The sequence below is a fragment of the Canis lupus genome, chromosome 20 (genome assembly GCF_003254725.2).
Source record: "Canis lupus dingo isolate Sandy chromosome 20, ASM325472v2, whole genome shotgun sequence".
NCBI classification, from domain to species: Eukaryota; Metazoa; Chordata; class Mammalia; order Carnivora; family Canidae; genus Canis; species Canis lupus.
The window spans coordinates 6,989,722-7,017,214 of NC_064262.1; the positions used below are offsets into that span (position 1 = coordinate 6,989,722).

Here is a 27,493-nt window from a genome sequence, read left to right on the forward strand (position 1 = left end):
CCCACTATCCTCCCCATTGCCCTTCTGGATCAATCTTAGTATATTATGGGACCCTGTATCTTAGTGTAGTCTGCCTTCTATTCAGACTTGTTTGTCAGTCAATCGGTCTCTCCCACACATTTTGATTTCCCAAAGTATCCTTGTGTAGTACTTTAAGCAAAATAATTATTTTACTTGAAATTAAATATATTTTTTTCTTAGTAGGTATGAATTTGGTAGTGTGTTGGGATATTTGATTATCATGCTGCTGTGGAAAATAGCACATGGTTGTAATAGTAAGGAATATTTAAAAATCAGATGGCTTTTCTAAGGAGCATCTCTGGGCTATGATTTTTTTAAAAATGAATGTACTTAATTTATTTTATGGAAAATTTACAACTTAAACAAGTAGAGAGAACATTATAATAAGCTCTCTTACACTTTTAGTTGGATTAGGATGATATGTTGAGGGTCACAGCTAAACAAAAGGCAGTTTAAAAGGAAAGCAACATTGTGACCAGGAATGGCATTCCTGCTGGAAGATAATTAGAATGTAGGTCAGAATTAATACTATATTATCTCTGGAGTGAAAAATACCATGATAGTAAGAATTTAGCTATGGGTCAGAGATATTTTATGTGGTGTGAATCTTAGGGATTCTATTCTTGAGATCTGAGCTCCGAGAACAATAGCTTGCACTGAAGCTGGCCTATGAAATTAGTAATTTACTTTTTTTATTTTTTAAAAGATTTTATTTATTTGAGAGAGAAAGAGAGCACAAGTTGGAGGGAGGGAGAGAGAAAGAGGGAAATGGAGAAACAGGCTACTCGCTGAGCAGGGAGCCCAATGTGGGGCTCCATCCCAAGACCTGGGACCCATGACCTGATGCAAAGGCAGATGCTTAACCAACTGAGCCACCCAAGTGCCCCTTCTATTGATTATTTTCAAAACTTCTATCATTATTTTAATTTTCTAGAACTCTTTTTAAAAGTTACACCCTCTTTCACCAATGCTATGTCTCTTGGAGACAATTAATACATTGAAAAAAATTTCCTTCTTGCACGGTCTTTGAGTTGTCTGGGTTGCTTTCTTTTTTGTTTGATTTGGTCTCTTTCTTACATGTTAGTAGCTTTCCTCAAATATCTGCTTGTGTACTCATGATTAAGGTCAGGGAAGAAATGACTGAGTTCGGTAAAAGACAGAGGGAAGCTTGTACTCTGAGCCCCACTGTAGGTGATCTTTGAGGGCCATCTGTTGGGGGAACCTCCAGTCTCAGTATTGTACATCTTTTATCTTGGGTTGGTTGAGTTTGTTAGAGCTCTCTAGAGTTCAGAAGCCTAACTGCCAGCATTCTGGGAGCCAAGGAGGGATGTGAAATCAATCTGCTATCCTTACTTAGGTAGGGGTTTAAAGTAGCACAGAACTGAGGTTCAGTACCCAACCCATTGTTCACTAATCCTCTATAAGCTGCATTTTATTTTATTTTTTTTAAATTTTACTTATTCATGAGAGACACAGAGAGAGAGGCAGAGACACACAGACAGAGGGAAAAGCAGGTTCCCTGGGGTGGGGTGGGGGAGCCTTTTGTACCCTGGGATCACATCCTGAGCTGAAGGCAGATGCTTAACCTCTGAGCCACCCAGGTGCCTCTATAAACTGCATTTTATTTTTTTATTTTTTTTATAAACTGCATTTTAAAAACAGCTTTATTGAGACTGATGTACCACATGACTGACTAAAAATGTACAGTTCAGTGGTGGTTAGTATGCTTACAGAGTAGTATATTTGTAGTGTTGTATAACCTACATTTTATTAATTGAAATATATGTGGCATATAACATTGTAAAAATTTAAGATGTATAACATGTTGATTTCATACATTCATATTTTGTAATAGGATTGCCATGTAGCAGTAGCATCTCTCTCATGTTACATAATTATCATTTCTTTTTTGTGTCTTGGAATAATTAAGATCTAGTTTCTTAGCCAGTCTGATGATTGTAATACAATATTGTTGTCTGTATCCACTATACTGTGCATTAGAGCTCTAGGACTTATTTATATACTGGTTTGCAAGTTTGTACCTTTCAACAACACCTTTGTGTTGCATCCTCTCTCTCCCTCACTGGAATGTAAGCTCTAGGAGGGCTGAGAATTTGTCTTCAAGGCTAAGCCACAGCATTTAGAACAGTACTCAGAGTGTGATAGGCTTCGAAAGTGTTTGCATGGAGTTTCACTTGAAATGCTTATCGGCTTCCTTCCCTTTGCAAATCCCTCTTTTACTGTCACCTTTTGTAAATGATTGTGGGGCTGCTTGTTGAAGTAGAAAAACATTGAGCTAATGATGAGTAGAAAAACATTGAAGCTAAATATATAATGGTTTTCAGAGACTTATTTTTAATTGTAAAAAATTTTTTAAAGATTATTTATTTACTTATTCATGAGAGACAGAGACAGAGAGAGAGACAGAGAGAGAGACAGAGCAGAGGGAGAAGTAGGTTCCATGGAGGGAGTCTGACGTGGGACTTGATCCCAGGTCTCTACGATCATGGCCTGGGCTGAAGGGAGGCGCTCAAACGCTGAGCCACCTGAGCTGCCCCAGAGACCTATTTTTTAGCCCTTGCTTTGGCGATAACTGTGTTATTTATTTAAGCTTTTTGTATTCCATTTTTCTAAGTGGGACTAATACTTGCTCTGCCTTGCTTCTGGTGAGCCTCTTGAGAAAAGTGTTAAAAGTATAAATGTATAAAAAGTATACAGTGCTTTTATAACAGAATATTTAAAAATTAGGAACATGAGCTATCACCTTGCACCTCTCAGAATGGTATTTATCAAAAAGACAAGAAACAGCAAGTGCTGACAAGGATGTAGAGAAAAGGGAACTGTGGTGTCCAATTGATGGGAATGTAAACTGGCACAGCTACTGTGGAAAACAGTATGGAGGTTTCCCAAAAAATTAAAATTGAACTACCATATGATCCAGCAGTCCTACTTTTGGATATTTATCTGAAGGAAACAAAAACAGGATATTGAGGAGTTATGTATGGACTTGCATGCTCATTGTAGCATTATCCACATTATCTAAGACCTGGAAGCAACCTAAATGTCAATCAGTGGAGGAAAGGATAAAGAAAATGTAGTGTATGTGTGTACAATGGAATATTATTCAGCTATAAAGAAAAGGAACTCTTGGCTTTTTGTAACTTTATGGATGGACCTCGAGAACATTATGGTAAGTTAAATAAGGCAGAGAAAGACAAATGCTATATGACCTCACTAATATGTGGAATCTTAAAAAAACAAAAACAAAAACAAGGGTGCCTGGGTAGCTCAGTTGATTGAGCATCTGCCTTCAGCTTGGGTCATGATCCTGGAGTCCTGGGATCCAGCCCCAAATCGGGCTCCCTGCTTAGTGAGGAGTCTGCTTCTTCCTCTACTCCCCACTTCCCCACTCCCCACTTCACACTTACATTCTCTCTCTTTCTCTCTCTCTCTCACTCATTCTCTATCAAATAAAAACATTTAAAAATTTTTAAAAAATTAAATAAAAACCCAAATTCATAGGTACAGAGAACATATTGATTGGTGGTTGCCAGAGGCAGGGAGGAGCATAGCAGGTGAAATGAGTAAAGTTTGTCAAAAGGTACAAACTTCCAATTATAAAATAAGTAAGTCCAGGGATGTAATGTACAGCCTGGTGACTATGGTTAACAATACTGTATATTTGAATGTTGCTGAGAGTAGATGTTTAAAATTCTCATCAGAAGACATTGTAATTGTGTGGTGATAGCTGTTAACTAGACCTATTGTGATCATTTTACAGTTCATACAAATGTTGCATCATTGTGTTACACGCCTGAAACTAACATAGTTATGTGTTAATTATATTTCAGTTAAAAAAAGTAAATGTAGTTAGAATCAGAATACCTGAAGATCTCTTTACAAAAAGCATAAAAATAAGGAATACATTTAACTTATTTTTAAGCCCTTACCTTTCTTTTTTTTAATTTTTTAATTTTTCTTTTATTTTTAAAGATTTTACTTATTTATTCATGAGCGACACAGAGAGAGAGAGAGAGAGAGAGAGAGGCAGAGGGAGAGGCAGGGTCCATGCAAGGAGCCCAATGTGGGACTCAATCCCGGGACTCTAGGATCACACCCTGGGCTGAAGGCGGCACTAAACTGCTGAGCCACCAGGGCTGCCCTACCATGTTGTTTTTTGATTGCTGTAAGATTATTTGTTTTCATCCTCAGGTTAATTGAGGTTAATCTGAAAATGTATACTTTTTCTTTTTTGGTTAGGATCTAGAAAAATGGGATTCCCAGATTCCTTCTTTCCAAACTAATAGTTATTATTTGGAATTGGACTTCCTGTTTAATTATGCTTACTGGTAAATATTTGTCATTTCAGTGGGGGGACCTAAGAACCTAAAGGCAGGTGTTGGCCTCTCAGCTTGTTTTGTTGAGGTCTCTGAAGGTAGAGTGTGTTGCTAATGGCTAAAAGCTAAGCATTCTTCTCTATCCCAACCTTTTCCTATCTCCCTCAATGTTTTTCTCTTTTCGTTGGCTGAACCTCAAATCAAGTCTTATTATCTCTTTGATCCATAAAAAGTTCAGCTCTGGCAGCTCTGGCTTATCTATATTACATTGTATCCCCATTTTCCGATAAGCGGCCATCCCAGTGGATTTAATGCATCTCTTTGTGTCCTGCAACTTGCTTTTCTTTTTCCCTTTGATTCACTCATTCAGTTATGTGTGGAGCATCTGTTCTCCTATTTGTCCCTCTTCTAGGCACTAGGACACAACAAGGAGAACAATCCAGAAACCTTTCTCTCATGGAGCTAGATGGAGCTTTCAACTTTCTTCAGTCTGGGATGCTTCTTTTGATTGACTCCAGTATAAAATAGAAGTATTTAATTAAATAATAGATGAATATCTTGACTGAAGTTTAGTGGTCTTTGTTCACATGTTGAAAAGTTAGTTGCATACTCTTAAGTTTTTCTGAGAAATTCATTTTGAATTCTTGTAGTTATGAATGATCCTTCACTGATTGTCTCTTGCTCTGCTTGCTCAATCGTCCTCCACAAGAACAGATTTCCTCCCTTTGCTGAATAGCAGAGACTTGCTGTGGAACCTGGCCTGGGAGAACAGATGAGGGAGAGCTTGCTGTTTTATATTCAGTTCTGTGAGTAACTGGCCTAAGTATTCCGTGTGATGTCTGCCCTTTATTTTTCAGTTAAGGCTAAGAGTTCAGCCTTCTCTTTTTTCCTTTTTCCTTTCATAGAATTTTTTGTTGTTGCTATTAACTTCTAACTTTAAAGAAGTTGGTAACTTCTTTAAATGTATACAGATAGCTTTTATTTCTCAAAGTTGGCTGCCTCTGCCTCCCTGTGAAGTATTTAAAAATGCACAGATGAGGAACCCAGAAGACTCAATTTCAGTAGCAGTGTGGCTTTGAGTGAGTCACTTAATGTCTTCGGTTCTGTGTCCTCACCTGTAAAATGAGGAGCCTAGAGAAAGCTGTTTGAAAGTCTCTCTTGCTGTGCTAAGAATTTTAGCAAAGTCTCAGCAAGGAATGATGACTAGAGATCAGAGGATGCACGTGTCATTTACCTTACAGAAGTTTGACAGGTGATGTTTGCACAAGTTTTGACTTGCAAACCTGTGCCTGTGCTGCAAGACTTACGGGAATTGTGAGAATTTGCTGAGGATATTGCTCCAGAGATAGTGAATAAGATAGAGAATGAATATTGTTTTTAAAATAAGAAAATAGAGGTGCCTGGGTAACTCAGTTGGTTAAGCATCTAATTCTTGGTTTTGGCTCAGGTCATGATCTCAGGATCGTGAGCTTGAGCCCCACGTTGGGTTCCATGCTCTCCTTCTGTCCTCCCCCCAATATAAGTAAATAAGTCTTTAAAAAAATAAGAAAATAATAGGAAAGTAGAATTTACAACGGGGGAAAAACACTAAACAGAAGCATATGCTTTCTTCTTGAGCTATTTTAATTCTGAGAGCACAGTCTTAGAAAGTCAAGTTACTTCCTGGGTGTCTGAAAATATCTTTGCATCCTGGATTCATTCAAAGTTGACCTTCTGTACTTAAATTCTGGTTTTGTTAAATAGAGTTTGTGCTTTGCAAAGAGGACTCCTAATTGCCCTTTCTCTGGGATGATGATTCGAAGTAACCACAAACTTTCAGAAAGTCCAAAAGTTCTTGGCTTCCTAATTCCATTACTTTGTGGCATGATACTATGTGCCATTGGGAATCTTGAAGAATTTAGAGAAAGAGGGAGAGGTTGGTGAAAGGGTTCAAACTTTCAGCTATTAAACAAATAAGGTCTGAGGCTGTAATGTAAAACATGATGACAAGAGTCGGTAACACTGTATTGTAAAATTGAGTTTGCTAAGACAAGCTGAATGTTCTCACCTAAGTAAAGAAGTAAACAAGTAGGACAATGGATATGTTAATTAACTAGATAGGGGAAATCCTTTCACAATATATATGTATATCAAAGCACCAGGATGTACACTTAAAACATATCTTATAATTTTATATGTTGGTTATACCTCAAAAAAGCTGAAATAAAAAACAAAAACAAAAGAATTTAGAAAACTTGCCAGGAAAAAGTCCTCTGCTTTGTAGGAGATAAGCAGATGGCAAAAGGCATTTTATCTACCTGGCAAGCAAGAACAGTAGAGATTTGGAAATTTTGTGACCCATTTTAATGGCAGAGTAAGCAGTAAGTGAAAATTGAAACAAGGATGAAGTTAATAAAATAATAATTGTATGGGTATCAAGAGCTTTGCTAGAATTTTAGCCAAATATTCTATTCTTTTTGAAAAAATGCTAGGCATTTTGAAAACCTATTTTTAAGAGGCGTGTGGCTGGGATCCTGGGCTTTGAGCCAGGGCCTGGCTTTGTGGAATTTTCCCAGTTGAGATTTTTTTTAAAAAGTGAATTTTTAGGGCAGCCCCCGTGGTGCAGTGGTTTAGCATCTCCTGCAGCCTGGGGTGTGATCCTGGGGACCCGGGATCGAGTCCCACATCGGGCTCCCTGCATGGAGCCTGCTTCTCCCTTTTCCTGTCTCTGCCTGTGTGTGTGTGTGTGCGCGTGTGTGTGTCTATGAATAAATAAATAAAATCTTTAAAAAATGAATTTTTAGATGATATATTCTCAAATCAGCTCCTTTAGGAAGCACATTGCTGCAGAGAATATATTCTCTCCCTCTTTGCTGCTCAACTGTGGTCTGTGGGGTCACCTGGGAGCTGGTTAGAAATGCCTTCATGTCCTCACAGCAGAGGGACCGATGGAGATGCATTGTGCCCAGATCTCCCAGTGAGTCATGTGCACGCTGAAATTTGAGAAGCGCAGTTCTCTACCCCATGGTAAACATGTATTTTTATATTTTCTTTCTTTTTGGGGAGTAGGGAGAGGGAGGAGTCTCAGTTTTTTCCCCCCAGCTATAGTGAGCTATAATTGGCAAGTAAAATTGTATATATTTAGAGTGTATAACACTCTAAATGATTTGATACATGTACACATTGTGAAGTTATTACCACAATTAAGTGAATTAACACATCTATCACCTCATGTAATTACCACTTTTTAAATTTTTTTTCACATTTTCTTAATTAACTTAGCAAAATTGTAACACAGTGCTTTTCTTGCAAAGAAAAGTTCGGTAGGTTTGTCTAAATGGCTCATTACTTCCTGAAAACACCATTTGTGCTGGAGACCAGAGTATAATCTTCTTAAGGACAGGGACTCCTGCTGTTGCTACTTTGTCTTCCCTCCACCTGTCTCAGCACGATGTCCTTGACATGGTGTAGGATAAGGGAGGAGACTGACTCCCAGTCAGCGTGCACAGCGTGCACAGGTCGCCAGAAAAGTTCTTTTTTTTTTTTTTTTTAAGATTTTATTAATTTATTTATTCATGAAAGACACACAGAGAGAGAGAGAGAGAGAGGCAGAGCCACAGGCAGAGGGAGAAGCAGGCTCCACGCAGGGATAACGACGTGGGACCAGATCCCAGGTCTCCAGGATTACGCCCTTGGCCGAAGGCAGTGCTAAACCTCTGAGCCACCTGGGCTGCCCACTGTGGTCTTCTTAATGGAAGTCATACCTTCTGGAAGCAGGATTCTAGTCTCAAAGAATTATGCCAAATTGATACAGTCAAAGAATGTTGTTCTAACCATTACTCCAGGATAAAAATATTACAGCAATACTGTCATAGTTCAAGATGTTTTTGGAGTTGCCTTAGGGAAGAGTTTATGAAATACACCAAAATAATCAGTTTTATTAATATTTACCTTTTTTTGGAATAGCTATTTTAATCACCCCTTTAATTTGCATCAGTTGTTTAAATGGCTAGATGTTTCCTAAAATTCTTTTTTTTTTTTAAGATTTTATTTATTCATGAGAGACACAGAGAGAGAGGCAGAGACACACAGAGAGAAGCAGGCTCCCTGCGGGGAGCCCGTTGGGGGACTCCATCCTGGGATCCCAGGATCACACTCTGAGCTGAAGGCAGATGCACATCCACTGAGCCACCCAGGTGTCCCTGTTTCCTAAAATTCTAATGATGTCTTCAAAGAATATTTTTTGTCATTTAATGTCATTTTGAAAAAAAAAAAAGATGATAAACTAGAGGAAAATGTAAAAATTTTCAAAGAAGAGCTTTAAACAAAGACAATATTCTGTGTCTGAGTTGCGTTTTGAAAAACATTTAATTAAGTGTTTATTTATTTCAAGCCATGTGTTAGGTGCTAAGGCTACAAAGATGAGTAATATATGGTCCTGCCCTTAAGGTACACACTGCCCAGTGGAGGAGAAAGAGATGTTTAAATATGAATCACGGTTTAGGGATGCAATCCTCACTGTGTTAGAGGATCAGTGGAAGCCCAAAGAAGAGATTATTTCAATCTGGTTGATATTTAGTCAAGGACACAGGCCATGGGATGGGTGGAAGTGGTTTTACCAATAGTCTTTGAATTGAAAGGAGTTTTTACAGAAAAAAGAAATTCTAAATAAAGGGAACAGAATGAACCCTGGCATGAAGTCAGTAAAACGCACAGATACATTTGGAGAAGGGTGCCTAGGTAATATGACCAGAACATGGGGGGTGGGGCACTTTACCCCATGGGAAGCTAAGCTCCTTGAGAATAGGGACATCAGGTACATCCTTGCTACCTGCAGGAGTACCTGGCATATATCAGGCAGTCAGCACATGTTTATTGATATAATGGGGAGGTGGTTGCAATTACATTATGAAAATCCTTCACTTTTTGTTAAGGTGTTTGTACTGTATCTTGTGGCCTTTGAAGGTTTTAGATGAGAGATGACATTTTGAGGATTGTTTTCAAGATGTAACGCAGAGCCATCCTTCCAGCGTTTTACCTAAAGACTTTGTCTGCTTCAGTAGGTTGGGGAGGGTCCATCAGTTTCCTTTTCTGACAAACTCCCAGGTGTTGCTGGTAGTGCTGGTGCCTCACTTCAGTAGCAAGGATCTGATGCAATGGATCTGATCCTTTTAATGAGGTTTCCAGGAACAGTAGTAAGCATGGTGCATTTGGAAATTGAAGAGGCCATATTTTGGATTCAGAAGATGAGACTAAAGCTGTTTTGATGTTTAAAATTCTCTCTCCCTTCAAAAATATACTTTTAATTTTGCTCTTTTTTGTTGTTGTTCACTTGTTTCTGTTTATATTTTAAAGAAATGGGTTGTTTCCTGTGGCTTAAAGGTAGGAATTTGAGACCCTCATGAAATATTTCAGAAGAGTTCTCTATTTGGAAGGAACCTTCAATTGCATAATGAAGACAATGCAGTCCAGGTGGTAATGGTATCTAGACAGTTTAAAAGGAAATGCCTTTTGAAAAAATTATTAATGAGCTGGCTTTGACGTTTGGTCACTTTTCATTATCTTTCACATCTGTTTGTGATACAACAAATATTGGGGCCCTTTTTTGTGAAAATGTGGTGCATAAAGTCTATGTGCACCTGGTACTATACAGGATATATAAAGTGATGAGCAGCCCAGGTGGCTCAGCGGTTTAGCGCTGCCTTCGGCCTGGGGCCTGATCCTGGAGACCCAGGATTGAGTCCCATGTCAGGCTTCCTGCGTGGAGCCTACTTCTCCCTCTGCCTGTGTCTCTGTCATTCTCTCTCTCTCTCTCTGTCTCTCATGAATAAAAAAATTAAAAAAATTAAAAAAGAAATTATATAAAGTGAATCAAATAGGTCCTAAATGATTACATAGTCTAATAGGGAAGATAAAGCAAGTAGATTAATGGCAAATAGTATATATTGTAGTATGTGTATGTGTATAGTATATATCAGTAAATAAATAGGCTATATCACTTTTTATCTTTATATCAGGTACAATGTGACATTATACCATAAAAACAAGACAGATAACATGTTATGTAAATTCAGGGAAAAAGATAAGGAAAGATTATCAGGAGACTCACCAGTCTTATTTTGTTCTGTATTATCTAGAAAAGAGGCCCAAGCTGTACAGCCTGTCTTTCAAAGTCACGGCCTCCTGGCTTCAGCCAGTGAGAACAGTGAGGATTAGAACTTTAGTTTAGGACTTTGTGGATTTGAGAGTCTGCAGGAGATGAAGCACAACTGTTAGGGATGCCATTTGAAATAGCAAACTGTGGTCCAAAGAGAGTCAGGCTAGAGATGGAAATCTGTGTGCTTTTTCCTCTCAAGGGATTGATGTGTGAATTGATTTAAAATTGTAGAGTGAAAGGCTGTTGAGACAGAAGAAGAAATAAAGGAGGATGGCACTTTGCAGAAGATCAGCATCAAGGTGTGTTGAATGAGAAAATGAAATTAGGGAAGGAATCAGGAAGGCAGGAGAACATCGCAGAGGTAGGGAGAGGAACTTCTTCCACCAAGGGGAGTTAGTAGTTTTTGCTGCAGAGAAGTTACTAAGACTGAGAACTAAAGAATGTATTATTAGTGATTTATGAGAGCAAATACATTTCTTAAAAATATATACCTACCTCTACAAAGACTAGAGTGCAAATAAGTAAATAAGTAAGACAGTAAAACTATGGTAGCATTAACATTTTGTAAGTGGCTAATTATTGCAGTTGAATTATTCTTTTTTTTTTTTTAAGATTTTATTTATTTATTCATGAGAGGCCCAGAGAGAGAGAGAGAGAGAGAGAGGCAGAGACACAGGCAGAGGGAGAAGCAAGCCCTACGCTGGAAGCCCGATGCGGGACCTGATCCTGGGTCCCCAGGATCACACCCCGGGCCACGGGCGGCGCTAAACCGCTGCGCCACCGGGGCTGCCCCAGTTGAATTTATTCTTAAGTTGAGTGTTTTATGGAGCCTTAGAAGCCTATAGGTTTATAGGTCTCTGTAGAAGACCTGTCATAGCTTATGGTCTCCTTGGCTCTGGATTCCAAGTCCGATTTCAGTGTTTCAGCAGTAGTTCTACCAAATATACATTTAACAGTTTTATTTGGAGGCCAAAATGCTTAGAGTCATTCTTGATAGTCTTTTTCTCACAAACTACCCACCAGCAAATTGTGTTTCATCTACCTTCAGATGTATCCCAAATCTGACCACTTTTCGCCATCATCATTGCTACCACCCTAGACCACAGACACTCACCTCTTGCCTGAATGCCACAGAAGCTCCCTAGCTGCTGTCAACTACTAACTATCCACTTTCCATCTGTTCTCAACTCTATTGCTAGAGTGATTCTTTAAAAGTGTAAATTGGATCCGAGTGCCTGGACGGCTCACTCAATAGCACATGCAACTAACATGATCTCCTGGTTCAGTTCAAGTCCCATGTTGGACAGAGCTTACTTTAAAAAAAATGTAAATCAGATTATGTCACTCCTTTGTTAAAAAATCTTCCAGTGGCTTTCCCTCTCATGCTGAGATAAGAGCTGATGTTCTTTTATAACTTCTGAGGCAAGCTGGCCTCCTCACGACTCCTGGAAGCATGCCCCCGCCCTCTGCCCCATCTCAGGACCTTTGCACTTGCTGTTCCTTCAGCACAGAATGATTTTCCTTCAGGTATCCTCATGGATTGTTCCTTCCCTTCCTTTGTATCTTCACTCAAATGAATCTTCTCAGAGCAGTCCTCCTATCCCCTGCCTGTTCCCCATCTATGACTTGACTGCACATTTCTGTTTTATTTTATTTTAAGATTTTATTTATTCATGAGAGACACAGAGAGAGAGAGAGAGGCAGAGACACAGGCAGAGGGAGAAGAGGCTCCATGCAGGAAGCCCAACATGGGACTTGATCCCGGGTCTCCAGGATCACACCCTGGACTGAAGGCGGCGCTAAAACCGCTGAGCCACCCGGGCTGCCCCTTCTGTTGTATTTTTATCTAAATTGTCTCTCACATACAGTGGAATGTACAATCAATGAAAGCAGAATTTTTGTCTTATTTTATCCACTATAGAATCTCCAGAGCTTACTATGGTGCCAGCACATGGTAGGTGATCAATAAATATGTACTGAATGCCAGCTTATCCTTCCCCAGACTTGGTGGTATTCTGTTACAGACTTTATTAGTCACCTTCATGCATGGACAGGACTTGCCTTTCTTTATAGAGGAGCGAGCTGGTAAAGGATCTCCTTCCTCCACAGCTGCTTGGCCAGCTCCCTCTGCCCACTCAGAAGTTACTCATCTCTAGGTCGAGGGCTGGTAGCATGGTGTAAATTGGCTTTGGCAAAGTTAGAGGTGCATGAGGCATGTTGGGATTTGAATATGGTGAAATTTTTAAAGTAAAGACATCTCTTCCATTTTGGTAAGCATTGTTTGGAACTTTATTTTGGAATTAATCAAATTTATACAAAAATTAACTAGTGACATTAAAGGAAATCTCCAGTAGTGACTACAAAATCTCCAAAAGGTGCTACGTATGTCCTGTAAGAAATGTGGGAAGATGCTGCCGTGCTTGGAGGAAAAAGAGAATGGGAACACACTTGGGCTAATTAAGGTGTCGGTTTTCTTTTCTTTTTTATTTTATTTTATTTTATTTTTATTTATTTATTTATTTATTTATTTATTTATTTATTTATTTATTTGTTTTATTTTCTGAGAAAGAGAATTCTATGACTTGTAGGCATTTGGGGCTGGTAGACTGTCATTTTGGACAAATCTCAAGGGTTAACATCTATTCTTTTCTAGTTATTTCTGGTGAGAACTATGTTCTCTTTGAGGCAATTGTTTCCAGTAATAATTCTTGACAAGTCTGCCTCTCTCACCACAGTCTAGACTAGTGTCTCTTTTATATGGAAAGCATTTTACCTCTAGGGCATATCAGAAACCCTTGGAGGAGTTTTTTGTTTTTTTGTTTTTACAAATGACTCTGTGTGTGTGCATGTGTATGTGTAGATACACAGGGTATGCATATCTTCAGAGATTTTTTATTTTATTTAATTAATTTTTAAAGATTTTATTTAGTTATTCATCAAAGAGAGAAGCAGAGACACAGGTAGAAGGAGAAGCAGGCTCCCTGTGGGGAGCCTGATACAGGACTCGATCCCAGGACCCAGGACCCCGGGATCACACCCTGAGCCAAAGGCAGACTCTCAACCACGGGAGCCACCAAAGTGCCCCTATGCAATAAACTTCTGTGACTCCTGAGAGAGAGACAAATGACAGAAAATAAACCAATAGTAGAGATGTAAAAAATGATATAAGCTTATGATCATTTGCTTTTTTGCTTATTTGTTAAAAATTAGAAAATATATATAAAACAATTAACAAAAACTATCTGAAGTCCTCCCTTCTGCCCACAAGATGACTTACTAGTTTTAGTATATAGGCTTCAAACAATTTTTTGTACAAATAGATAACATATCACAAAAATAAAATAATATATAATATTTATGTATTGTTAGCTAGATATACAATTTTTTAAAAAGATTTTATTTATTTATTCATGAGAGACAGAGAGAGAGAAAGAGAGAGAGAGAAAGAGAGAGGCAGAGACACAGGCAGAGGGAGAAGCAGGCTCCATGCAGGGAGCCCGACACGAGACTCCATCCCGAGACTCCAGGATCATGCCCCGGGCCGAAGGCAGGTGCCAAACTGCTGAGCCACCCAGGGATCCCCTAGATATACAATTTTTTATATATACTATGTGTATAAAACAAAAGTGGAATCACACATAAAAACCAAACTGAGGGCAGCCCGGTGGCTCAGCGGTTTAGCGCCGCCTGCAGCCCAGGGCGTGATCCTGGAGACCCGGGATCGAGTCCCACATCGGGCTCCTTGCATGGAGCCTGCTTCTCCCTCTGCCTGTGTCTCTGCCTCTCTCTCTCTCTGTGTGTGTCTCTCATGAATAGATAAATAAAATCTTAAAAAAAAAAAAAAAACCAAACTGAAGCAAAACCATATGTATTGCTTACTTTTTTCACTTAGAATTATTGTGAACATTTGTCTATATCACTAAATGTAGTTCTATAGCATTTTATTTTTTAATTAAAAAATTTAAAAAAAAATTTTGTTTTAAGCTTTTATTTTTTATTTTACTTTTTAGAGAGAGAGTGTGAGCAGGAGAGGCAGAGAGAGAGAGAGAGAGAGAATCTTAAGCAGGCTCCATGCCCAGCGTGCAGCCTGATGTAGGGCTCGACGTTATGACCCTGGGATCACAACCTGAGCCAAAACCAAGAGTTGGACACTTAACTTTAACCTACTGAGCCATTCAGGTGCCCCCTACCTCATTATAGATTTACTGTAACTTATTTTGTTAGTTTATAATTTCCAATTATTTTTAGTTTTTTATTATAAACAATGCAGTTATGAGTATTTTTGTATATATATATGTGTGTGTGTGTTTCTGTGTTAGGGAGTTTTTTTTTTTAAGGCGCTTTGTTAGATATGTGAGAGGTATAATCATTTTTCAAGTAAAATACTAAGACACTTCACAATTTTTTTTTAATTTGTGAATATGTTATATGGGTATTATTGCTAAGGTAGAGAATTACTAAGGTAGAGCATCTCTATCTAGTTGGCTGTATTTTAAAGGAATTGCCTATACTGGAAAAAATATGTACGGTTGGGATTGTCTTAGAAAATTGGGATAGATGATTACTAATTATTAGTATAAATTGTTGTGAGCTCATTACCTGCTTTATACATAGCCCTAGCCCAAAATACTTGATATTCCTATTGATGATCTGGCTTGAAGCCTTCAGGGACGTCAGAGGAAGGCTGAACTGTAGTTCTACATGTGCTCTGCTCTGAATGTTTATTTAAATAATTGTTCCATGACTGTCTTCCAAGTAATTGAAAAGTAATTGTTTAAAGGGGTAACTCAGTTAACCAGAGCTTTTAATTAATATTCTGTTTCTCCCAAACTTCAAATAAATAGGAGTCTGCTGTAATTGCTTCTTGTACCTACCCTGAATTGTTAAGCCTGTGTATGCCTTGTGTCACTGAGTTTTGCTATTTAGGCATTTTAAATTGTCAAGGAGTTAAAATGTTTATCTTGATGAGATAATAGCAATTTAAAGGAGTCTGTTTCTAAATGTGATTGTACCATAGTTGTACTTGGCAAAAATACACGAGCAAATAGAATTTCAATTATTAGGTAATTTATTCTTTGGATTCTGATGCATAGGATTTCTCTGTTCAGACAGGTCCTACCAGTTGTAATTTTTCTCAGAGACCTTTTGAAACCTACCTAGCGAATAGTATGTCATGCTTTGTGGTGTCTTTGTTTTGTTTTTGCTTTGTTTTGGTTTATTTCACTTCCTCCTGGGAGCAAACAGCAAGGAATCTAAAGGAGGGAATTGAGGGGACATAATCTAAAATGGAAGAAACAGAAGAAAGTAAAGTCTCACTAGTATGGAAGAATCAGACCATAGGAAGCAGTAATCTGTTCTGTTGGCCAGTCCTTTCCTGAAATACGGTGTTCAGTTGTATACCATTTTTTAAAAGAGAGTCAGTAACAAACTCCATTCCCAGGAAGAAGGAAGTGGAGCAGAATGATTTGTGGTTAAGACTGAGATACGTGTTGAAGGAACTAGGGTTAATTAATCCAGAGAGAGGTCTAAGGTGAGACAGAAGAGCTAGTTTCTACATGACAAATATTCTTGTTTTAGGTCAGGGATTAGGTTTATCCAGTGCTGTTCTAGTGGGTCTAACTGGGATTTGTGGGTAGAAATTACAGGAATTGATTTCAGTTTGCTGGAAATAAGAAATGTCTAACAGTAGGAGTTGCCTAGGAATGGAATAAAAGGCTCACAGGTGAAATGCTGAGTCCTGAGTCCTCAACAGCTAGAGCTAAGGAGTGGGGTGGGGTAGGGGCACCATCCACTGATCTTTTTTTTTTTTTTTTTAAGATTTTATTTATTTATTCATGAGAGACACAGAGAGAGAGAGAGAGAGAGAGAGAGAGACAGAGACACAGGCAGAGGGAGAAGCAGGCTCCATGCAAGGAGCTCAATGTGGGACTCTATCCTGGATCTCCAGGATCACACCCCAGGCTGCAGGCGGCGCTAAACCGCTGCACCACCGGGGCTGCCCCCACTGATCTTTTGTATAGTGACTTCTTCAACTCTAGTGAGGAGGTGATATTTAGGTAGCCCCCAGATCCTTTCCAAATCTGAGATGCTTTGGCTTTATTTATTGGTCAGGGAAATGCTCAAACTAAATACTTAAACATTTAAGTCTGTTTCCTACCATTTAGTTAAAACAATTTTAAATGGTTTTCTATTGAGACTTCTGATATCTGTGCAGCCACAACTTGGCTGTATTCCAGCTATCACCCGACTACTTACATGTGCATGGGTCGCATCCCAGTGCTATAAACATTCTCTCCAACCCAAAAATTTCTTTAAAAAAATAAAAAAATATTAAGGTACTTGAGGATGTAGATTTACAAAAGAGAATACCTCAGCACAAAAATTAAATCATTGTATTAATTTAATTAACAATGAAAAAAAACAATCCATTTCTAAGACATTGATGATATAAAGAAAACCCTGACTGTAAGACTGAATATATGATTTCTGCAATTTATCTACCTGGCCTTTTCACCTAAAGGCATACAAATTTATTTGCTAGATGACTTACCACAGCAGTGTGTATAAACGCAAAAAATGTGATCGTGAATAACAGTCTTCAGTAGGTTTTTTTTTTCAATTGTAGTAACAACAGTCATCATGCAACCTACCCTCTTAACACATTTTTAAAAAGATTACTTATTTATTTATTTAGAGATTAAGCATGCATAAACTGGGGGAGGGACAGAGAGAGAATCTCAAGCAGACTCCCTGCTGAGTGCTGAGCCCAATTTGGGGCATGACCCTCGTGTCCCTGAGATCATGACCTCGTGTCCCTGAGATCATGTCCCTGAGACCATGACCAAGTGTTAGACGCTTAACTGACAGAGCCACCCAGACACCCTCTCCTTTAACACATTTTTAAGTGCACGGATTATTATTATTATTGTTATTAAATATTTTATTTATTTATTTGACAGAAAGAGAGAGAACATAAACAGGGGGAGCGACAGCCAGAGGGAGAGGGAGAAGCAGACTCCCCTCTGAGCAGGTAGTCCAATGCGGGGCTCCATCCCAGGACCCTGGGATCATGACCTGAGCCAAAGGCAGACACTTAACTGACTGAGCCACCCAGGCGCCCCCGGAACAGTATTATTAACTACAAGGCACCATGTTGTACAACAGAGCTCTAGAATTTACTCATCTTATAGAACTGACACTGGATACTTGTTGAACAGCCACTCCCCGTTTCCCCCTTCACCTGGCCCTTGGCCACCAACTTCTACTCTTTCCATGAGTTTGACTGTTTTAGATTCCTCATGTAAGTGGAATCATATGGTATTTGTCCCTCTGTGACTGGCTTACTTCACTTAGCACAATGTCCTCCAGGTCCATCCATGTAGCATATGGCGGGATTTCCTCCCTTTTTAAGGCCGAATAATACTTTATTACATGCACATACTATGTTTTCTTACTATATTAAAGAAATGGAAGAGAAAGAACAGGTATAAAAAAATGAAAACCAATTATACATTAAGATGATGGTAGTCTGGGTGAATTTTTACTCTTTGTACTATCAACTAATTATATACAAAATTTTCAACAGTCTTATGTATGTTATGTATAATATATAACTATAGCTATTAAGATCTCCATATCCAAGATAAATGTGAACTGGGTCATACAGGTTCCTAAGGGTAGGACTTCTTCAGTATTCAGGAAGTCTTTCGTAGCCAACTGGAATGATGTGTGTTCTGAGTGTCACTGGTAACCTGTTACTACACGAACTCTGTTGTTCAATCCCAGCCCTCTAGTGCTGGCCCCAGGTTCTCAGCTGCCATTGCTGCCAGATCTAAGTTTAACCTATTCATAAAGTTTTACAATTGGAAAGGATTATAGCACACTTTTGGTCCAGTCCCTTTGTTTTATAAATGAGAGTGCAGAAAGAAGAGGTGAGGGCAGCCCCGGTGGCTTGGCGGTTTAGCTTGGCGGTTTAGCTTGGCGGTTTAGCGCTGCCTTCAGCCCAGGGTGTGATCCTGGAGACCCAGGATGGAGTCCCACATCGGGCTCCCTGTGTGGAGCCTGCCTCTCCCTCTGCCTGTGCCTCTGCCTCTCTCTCTCCCTCTCTCCGTGTCTTTGATGATTAAATAAATAAAATCTTAAAAAAAGAAAAAAAAAAAGAAGTGACTTATTTAGGATGACTTAGGGAGCTAGAAGTAGACTTGAAACCAGAATCCAGGTCTTCAGATTACTAAATTCGTGCTCTTTTATTACCTCTCTGCAAAAGTCGTAGATTGGACTTTGGTAGCCTTCCTTCCAGGGATTGGTCTGTGTCTAGCTACTCTCCTTTTTGGAGCTGTTTAGATGGAATTTATGCTTAAAAGGAAATGGAAAAAGAAATGGCAAATGTGTTGTCTTATGTTAGTGTTTAGCACAGAAAAACGAAACCCATCATTTTGCTAATCTCAGAAATATTGTTGCATAAAGAAATAGTGCGTAATGACAGAGCTGTCCAAATTCTTCAACATAATTTACCAACATATATATGTATATACACACGTACTTATACATATACATATACATATACATATGTATATATATGTATTTATCAAGTACTGCTAATTTAATTTTGAAACTTGGGAGTTCAGCAGGATGAATTAGTTGTGATTTTCACTTCCTTTTCCTTTTGCTTCTTTCTTGGCTTATTCTATATCCTAGACTGATCTTCAGCCATTGTTTTTATTATAATATTAATCCTTCCGTCTCTCCAAAAGGAACCAATGGCGATTCTTCACTACTGTGTGTTACTGTGCAGAGTCAAGCCTGATATAGTCCTGGTCTTCATCCTCTGGCCCCTTATATCTTTTCAGGTATATTTTCTACTGCTTTCTGCCACCCCAAACCCTTTCCTGAACTCATGGCTCATGTCATTTTGGTAGCCTGAACTTACCCACCCACCCCTGCTTTTTGCTTACCCAACTTTGACCTCGTCCCTTGTCTAAAACCTCCTAACTACTCTGCATGATTCCTTGGTAATCAATCTCTCCTCTTGTAGTTACAAAATAATTATTTATCAGTTTTGATTATAAAATGTTTAGAGAAAAGAAAAATTCAGTCAGAGAAGAAAATTTCTCCCCTCTCAAGTTCCTAGTTTTTCTAAGGTAACCAGTGGTAAGTTTCTTTTGTAGCCTTCTCAGGCTTTTTGCATCATGGTCACAAAATGGTTGCCATATCTCCAGGTATCACATATACATTCTAGACAGTAACTCAGGAAGGGGAGGAAAAGGGTTCTCATGAGCCCAAACTGGCCTTTTTATTAAGAAAAACAAAAGCTTTCCTAGAAGCTCATAGCAGACTTGTTTTCATGTCTCATTGGCCAGGCCTGTGTTCTCTGGCTACTCCTAGCTATAAGAAATTCTGGAATAGAGTATTTAGGCTTCCTAGCCCCCCTAGTGGAGGTAATAAAGGAGAAGGGAGTTGACTGTGTATTTTGAGTTAGCCATCAGATTGTGTCTACTACACACAACATATTATTTTCATACTGGATTTTTATAAAAGTTAACTTTATAAAAAGCCACTTTACTACGGTTTCCTATTGTTTTGAGTAATTTTTCAGTTTTTTTTTTCTCAGCTTCCCAGTATGTCATTTTAAAATTATGAAAATTCTGCCTTTTTTTTTTTTTTAAAGATTTTATTTATTTATTCATGAGAGACCGAGAAAGAGAGAGAGAGAGAGAGAGAGGCAGAGGGAGAAGCAGGCTCCATGTAGGGAGCCCGACGTGGGACTCAATCCCGGGACTCCAGGATCAGGCCCTGGGCAAAAGGCAGGTGCTAAACCGCTGACCCATCCAGGGATCCCAAATTCTGCCTTTTTAAAATAGTTTTTTAAACCTCATCAAGCAGCTTTCAGTTCCAAGTAATGGAAAACTGAATCAAAATGATTTTAAAAATAAAAGGAACTTATTAATTCACTTAGCTGCAAAGTCTGAAGGTAGGATGGACTTCAGGGGCAGTGAGATTCAAAGAATCCTGATGTTATCAGGTTCTGGCTTTATTTCCCTGTGATTTTCCTGAGTATGTGGGTTTGTCCTTGGGTCAGTCTTCTTTGTAGTAAGCTGCATGGGTACATCATATGAGTCCGAGAAGACTGTCTCTTCTCGTAGCTCTCTTATCTGCTTTCCAGAAAGCTTACAGCAAACGTGCAAGGCATGCTCTTTTTTCTTTTTTTCTAAGATTTTATTTATTTATTCATGAGAGACAGAGGGAGAAGTGGGCTCCCTGTGGGGAGCCGGATGTGGGATTCCATCCCAGGACCCTGGGATCCGACCTGAGCCAAAGGCTGACACTCAGCCACCGAGCCACCCAGGTGCCCCATGCAAGGTGTGTTCTTATCCTTGAATCAACTCCTGTGATTTCCTGAAGCCTGTCCTTCATACACCTGATCTGGTGTTTATCCATGCCTGTTTATTTTACTGTTTTTAATGTGGCATCTATTTCTGTCACAGCCGAATTTTTCCTTTTTGTTTCTTTCCTGAACTTTTCTATATTCATCTTTCCATGTGGTCATACTGTTTCTTCAAAATAGAGCTTTTACTTCAGAGTTTATGCTTTTTCTTCTTTTTTTTGGTAAATCTTATAGAGAAATGTTGGTTCACTACTTTCAACATTCTTTGTATAATTTTCCTAGTATGTTTTCTCAAACACCTTGTTACTTGTAATGTTTCTTTGCCTTTTTTTTTTTTTTTTTAAAGTAGGCTCCAAGCCCAGTGTGGAGCCCAGTATGGGGCTTGAACTCATGACCCTGAGATCCAGACCTGAGCTGAGATCAAGAATTGGACGTTTGGGATGTCTGAGTGGTTCAATGGTTGAGTATCTGCCTTTGGCTCAGGTTGTGATCCCAGGGTCCTGGGATCAAGTCCTGCATAGGGCTCCCATGGGGAGCCTGCTTCTCCCTCTGCCTGTGTCTCTGCCTCTCTCTGTGTCTCTCATGAATAAATAAATAAAATATTTTTTTTAAAAAAGAATTTTGACGGATTCTTGTCTCACATTTAGATTTTTCAACCATTTTGAGTTTTTCTTTGTGTATGGTGTAAGAGGATGGTCCAGTTTCATTCTTCTGCATGTGGCTGTCCAATTTTCCCAACACCATTTATTGAAGAGACTGTCCTTTTTCCAGTGGATATTCTTTCCTGATTTGTTGAATATTAGTTGACCATAGAGTTGAGTGCCCATTTCTGGGTTCTCTATTCTGTGTATTCATTTTTGTGAGGACCTTCATGTATCATAGTTTTGCTGTTGGTCCCACAGCTACTGTGATGAAACAACTGTATGATGAATTGGGTTTTGTTTGTTGTTCTGTGTTCTTTCCTTTTTTTTTTTTTTTTTTAAGATTTATTTATTTATTTTAGAGAGAGTACAAGTGCAGGGGTGGGGGAGACGCATAGAGAGTCTTTTAAGCCGACTTCTATCTCACAACCCTGAGATCACGACCTAAGCCGAAACCAAGAGTCAGACACCCAGGTTGCACCACCCAGGCAGCTCTTGTGTTCTGTGTTCTTGATGTATTATGGAAGCAAAGCTGAAATGAAAGTTCAGTTAACATAAAACTTGAGTCTTTGGATCTCAAAGTTTTTTAATTTTTAGAACTCAATGTGAATGATTTTTTACTGGCATTTCATATACCCAGGTCCCCAAAGAGATAGATATATTTTTAAAATCTATAACATTATTCATAGAAAAAAAATCCTACTGAGATAGAGATATGCTGAAATGTAAAAGATGAAACTCAAATTTTGAAATAGGGATATTTCAGAATTTGAGTGACAGTATACTTTATAGTACAAAGGAAAGAATTTCCATAGTGAATAGAAATTCAATAGAAAAAAAAAAAGAAATTCAATAGAAAGGAAGAGAATTTGGCATCTGTGGGTGCCTGCTGATAGTAGCAGCAGGCTGTTTCAGAGTAAATAAGCAAAGAAGTTGGGTCTCAGGGAGTACTTGGTCTATCCAGGAGATAAAGCCATGTGAGATTATAGCAGACTGTATTAACAATGCCATCATGGAAGTGGTGGCATCCCAAGAGAGTGATCAGTCTGTGGAAAGTGTTGGCATCATCCCCATTTTTCAAAGATAAAAAGTGAGATCAGAGGCATTATGTAATACACCTGAACTCACATAGCTACTCCTTTGCAGAATCAAGGTTGGAACCTGCTTCTGACTAGCTCCTGGCCTCCAGGATTGCACATTTTAATTATTTCAATATTTTAAGCTAGTTTTGCCCTGAGTAATCCCTTGAAGTTCACTTAATATGTCTATGGAAAACTCATTGAGCTATAGTAAATATTTTACTTTGTTTGTGTCTTGGGAAATACCATTGGGAATGTCTTGACCCTCAACCCTGCCTTGAAATCCTATTCTTGTGAGGGCCCAGACAAATGCCATTTTCTTTGTGAAGCCACACCTAAATCCCTTCAAAAAACAGTATCTCTCTTTCCTTTGCTTCCTATGGTTTGTTTATAGTTCTTGTTGTTTGCCCTCTGGTATATGCTCTTCAAGGACGGGGACTGTGTCTTATTCATCTTTGGGCCCCCATCCCTTCTAGGCCAGTGAAGTGGTATTAGCATTAATGTGGCTCTGGCCATTTTTTTTTTTTTTAAGATTTTATTTATTTATTTGAGAGAGAGAAAGAGAGAGAGACAGCATGAGCATTGGTAGGGACAGAGGAAGAAGCTGACTCCCTGCTGAGCATGGAGCTGGACATTGGGTTCCACCTCGGACTCTGGGATGATGACCTGACCCAAAGGCAGACACTTAACTGACTGAGCCATCCAGGCGCCCTCTGGCCATGTTTTTATGGATGTCTTGCTTGCCATATGTCTAGAGTCCCAAAGACAAGTAAACAGTACTTGGAGGCAGTAAGATTGTGTCTGTGCTGGGTAGATTTTCACCTCTACTATGATCCTGGGCAGGATAAATTTGTACCTAAGGTTTGGAGAGTAGGGGTCAGATGAATATGGATGGTCTGGTTGGATGTCTCTCCTTCTGGGGCTCAGCAACACTCTTACCAACAACAAAAATTCTAGGTATCTCTATATAGTGTCTTTTAGCAACAGCCAAATAGCACTTTTCAGGTCTTCAAGATATTTTCACATTCATGTACTAAGTGCACACAGTAGGCATGTCAATACTTTATAATTGCATATTAGGCAAGTTATTCAGACTCTCTTATCTTTTTGTTCCTTGTGAACTAAATAAATGTGCATTTATGAGTGAGAATTGAAGGCTTGATTTTTCTTTCATGAAGAGTAGTGGGCCACGTGCCAGGTGAATAAAAAGAAAGGTCTAGAAAGAGTTTGTGTATTCATTCCTTTTCTCTGTGGCCTTCCCAGTCTATTAAAGTTGGCAGCTGGTTCTTTAATTAATGATGATATTAAAGCAGCAAACACACTACAGTGCTCTGCCGGAAGAGAATTGGAAGGTTTGCTTAAACACGGGAAAGAAAGCTTTTTCTTTTTCTTTTTCTTTTTTTTTTTTTTTTTTTTCTTTTTCTTTTTTTTTCTTTTTTATGTGTCAGCCTTCCAAAGGAAAATATATTGGTGTACCTTTCCTTGGTGGTTCCAGGCCAAACGCGAAGTGTTTTAGCCTGCACTTTGGAAGCAGTTGTACTTTTAGAGCATCTATAAATAAAATATGGCCATTTGGTTATTTGTGCGGGAAGTGCAGCACTAAGCATGCAGGTGCAAAGCTCTATTTTCTCATGTTTCTCTCTCTCTTTTTAAAACTTGTTTTCCTGGGAAAATGGAGAGCAGAGAACAGGAAGAATCATTTATTTTGATGCTGCGTAAATCGGCATTACTGCCACAAGGATCATAATTTTCTTGTTGGCAACCTGTACCACAGGGCTGTTAGCACAGATATCCTGTGACAGGAGTCTTGAACAAGGAGAGTCGCAAAGAACACTGATAGCCATTCAAAAGTAATAGGATCATACATGAAACTTTTATGGTGAACTGGTTAGGCTCCTTAACCCTCTGGTAACTACCTAGAATGAAACCAAACCGAGAGCTAAAGACAACCAGGAGTTTTAGGTATTTTCATTCTTATTGAGCTGAAAAGTCCGATCCCCCTAGGGAGCAGATGTCTTGCCTTCATGTCCTCCCCAAGAAATGTAGAACTTTTAATTACTTTAAGACCTCTTGTTGTTATCGTTGGTATTGCAATTCAAACCATCAGGAAAATGAGCTAAACAATTTTCTTCATGTCCATTGTTGGCTAATATGTGTGTGTGTGTGTGTGTGTGTGTGTGTGTGTGTGTGTGTGTTTCTCTCTCTCCCTTTGTTTTTTCTTTTTTTTTTTTTTTTTTGCCCTGGGAGGTACAGTGTGCTCTTTCTCTCCACGTGCTTTCAGTCAGTAAACCAAAGAAAAACCACCCATAAACCCAGCAGAAAAAGCCATCTCTAAATAGTAAATACTGCCATTTATTATATAAAACATGAGATTCTGTCTTGAGATTGCAAATGAACATGGCAGCCTATGGTTGGGTAGGGATAAGGGCACAAAAGGAAGGGATGAATTAACCGGAACCCTAGGATTTTAAGGCTGATTCATGCACAGAGGAGGTTGAAGGAAGGATGTTGTATATTGAAGTGGGACATATAGTGCATTAGAAAGGAGTGAGGCTTAGGGAAGTATATAAGTAATGTGGTACATTTTCTGTGATGTCAAGAGAGTAAATCTGTTCTGGTATTAGACCCCGTTTTTATTTTATTTTTGACAATTTTGTTTATTTATTAGAGAGCTCATGAGCAGGGGGAGGGGCAGAGGGTGAGAGAGAAGCGGACTCTTCACTGAGCTGGGAGCTCTTCACTGAGCTGGGAGCCGGATGGGATGGGAGGCTCCATCCCAGGACCTCAGGATCTTCACCTGAGCCAAAGGCAGATGCTTAACCGACTGAGTGACCTAGATGCCCCTACATCTCTGTTTTTAATGCAGTCTGCAGGATAGGTTTTGTTTCATCTGAATAATGGATAAGTCATCAATGTGATTTTTAAATATTTGACAACTTTTAGGGTAAGGATACTAAATTTAAGTGAGGCATGCATCACGATCATATTTTTAAAATTAAGAAAAAAAAAATGATGTGTGTGGGTTCCTTGGCAGATCCACAGCCGTCTTAAATTATTTTCCCCTCTTCAGGATGCACAGAGGAGGTATGTGGCAGGGGCATTCCTGGATGCTCCTTCCAGAAATCCACAGAAGTCTAATTAAGCATAAGGAAACTGCCAACCAGCAAAAAAGACGACCTTTGTTCCCACATTTTTATAGATGTTTCTGTTTGAAGTTCTTTCGGGGGGAGGGAGTGGCCAGGGCAGTCTTACTGTCTGAACAGGCTCTGCTTCTCCTTGTGGGATACCAAGAAACTTCATCATCTGCGTGAGGAATGGCGTGAACAGTTCCCTACATTCGTACGTGTTCTGTAGTTCATGCGATGCTCTAATAGCCGTGGCTCCCTGGGTCCTTGACAGCCTGTGTGATGGGTGATGGGCAAGTGAAGTTCTATCGTACCCCGTTTGCAGAGAAGGCAATGAAGCCTGGGAGAGGGAGAGTTCGCTAAGAACTAGGAAGCTAACTTTTCTGACTCCCAATCCTAGTGCCGTTTCTCTCTCTCTCTCTCTTTCTTTCTTTCTTTCTTTCTTTCTTTCTTTCTTTCTTTCTTTCTTTTCTTTTCTTTTCTTTTCTTTTCTTTTCATTCATTCATTCATTCATTCATTCATTCATTTCTTTATTTTTACTGGAAAGCCAGTCTGAGATTGCAGAGGACAAAACGTAGGCTCATTATTGTTATCAGTTTCCAGTCTTACCTGCTTCTCCTCCTTCGCCTCCCCATTCCTGACTTCCTCTGGGGATGGCTATGTTCCCCTGCAGCTGTTCCTCCTTGGCTTAGTCCTTAATTCTTAGACCTTCTTCTCCCTTGCCCTTGGCTCTCATTCCCTCCCCAGGGTTGGGGTTTACTGTTCCTGTGGCCACAGTTGTCAGTGCTTCTCTGGGAGGCTGGAATGTCATCAGTCTTCTGACCCTGGTTAGAAACCTAGTTCTTTATTGATCACCTGCCAGATGCCAGGCATGGTCTAGGTGCTGGGGAGGCAATGGCCATTAACCAGAGGAGCATAGGAATGTGACATCACAGTTGAGTCCTCCTCAGGAAGGTTCATGGTGCTGCACGTTACTAAAAATTCACCATCACCAGCCTTGACTAGACGCACATACTGTGGAAATGCTGTTCTGCTCCTCCAGTAAATACCCTGTCTCATTTCCAGGATCCCTCACACACTACACACCCTTACCCATTTGTAGGTAAGCAGAAAAGCCTGGTATATACATTTCTGGTATTAAAATAGTTGAGTGTCGGCAGTTTATAAATCTCTAAGTTTTCTTCTGGCTACTGAGTGTCAGTGGTTGAAGAAGACAGGCTGAGAAAAGGGGGATTTGTTGGTCTCTTCCTTGTAAAGCAAGACACAATGTGTAAATTGAGATGATGGGGTTCACAGTCCAGCTTCCTAGTGGGAAGGAATTTGAGCTGTGTCTAAGATTGGCTCAAGGGGATCCCTGGGTGGCTCAGTGATTTTGCGCCTGCCTTTGGCCCGGGTGCGATTCTGGAGTCCCAGGATCGAGTCCCGCGTTGGGCTCCCTTCATGGAGCCTGCTTCTCCCTCTGCCTGTGTCTCTGCCTCTCTCTTTCTCTCTCTCTCTCTGTCTATCATAAATAAATAAAAATAAATCTTAAAAAAAAAAAAAAAGATTGGCTCAAGTCGTCCCCTAGTCCTGCCCAGGAGTAACTCATTGGGATGTCCTTGAACTCTGGAGGGTGTGGAAGGCAAGGGGTTTCCTCAGCCAGGCACTTGACTAAATTCAACTCAACATTCCCACTGCAGAGCTCCTGAACATCAAGGAGAGGGGCGCATGTGAAAATGATGTAGGGAGCTATTTTCAGACTGTACTGAGTGCAGCTGTTTCCTGGGCGT

The 27,493-nt window shown here is 39.5% G+C and overlaps 1 protein-coding gene across 5 annotated transcripts in view; it reads left to right on the forward strand.

Annotated features, from left to right (window-relative positions):
• Positions 1-27,493, forward strand: part of VGLL4 (vestigial like family member 4) — a 163,491-nt gene that overhangs the window by 37,823 nt on the left and 98,175 nt on the right. The window contains exon 1 of one of the 5 annotated variants that reach the window (XM_025449730.3): positions 5,029-5,164. The exons of the other annotated variants lie outside the window; for them this stretch is intronic. Coding sequence (XP_025305515.1) covers positions 5,131-5,164 — 34 coding nt within the window. The 5' untranslated portion in view covers positions 5,029-5,130. Of the gene's footprint in view, positions 1-5,028; positions 5,165-27,493 lie in introns of those variants that run through there. 5 annotated transcript variants of the gene reach the window in all.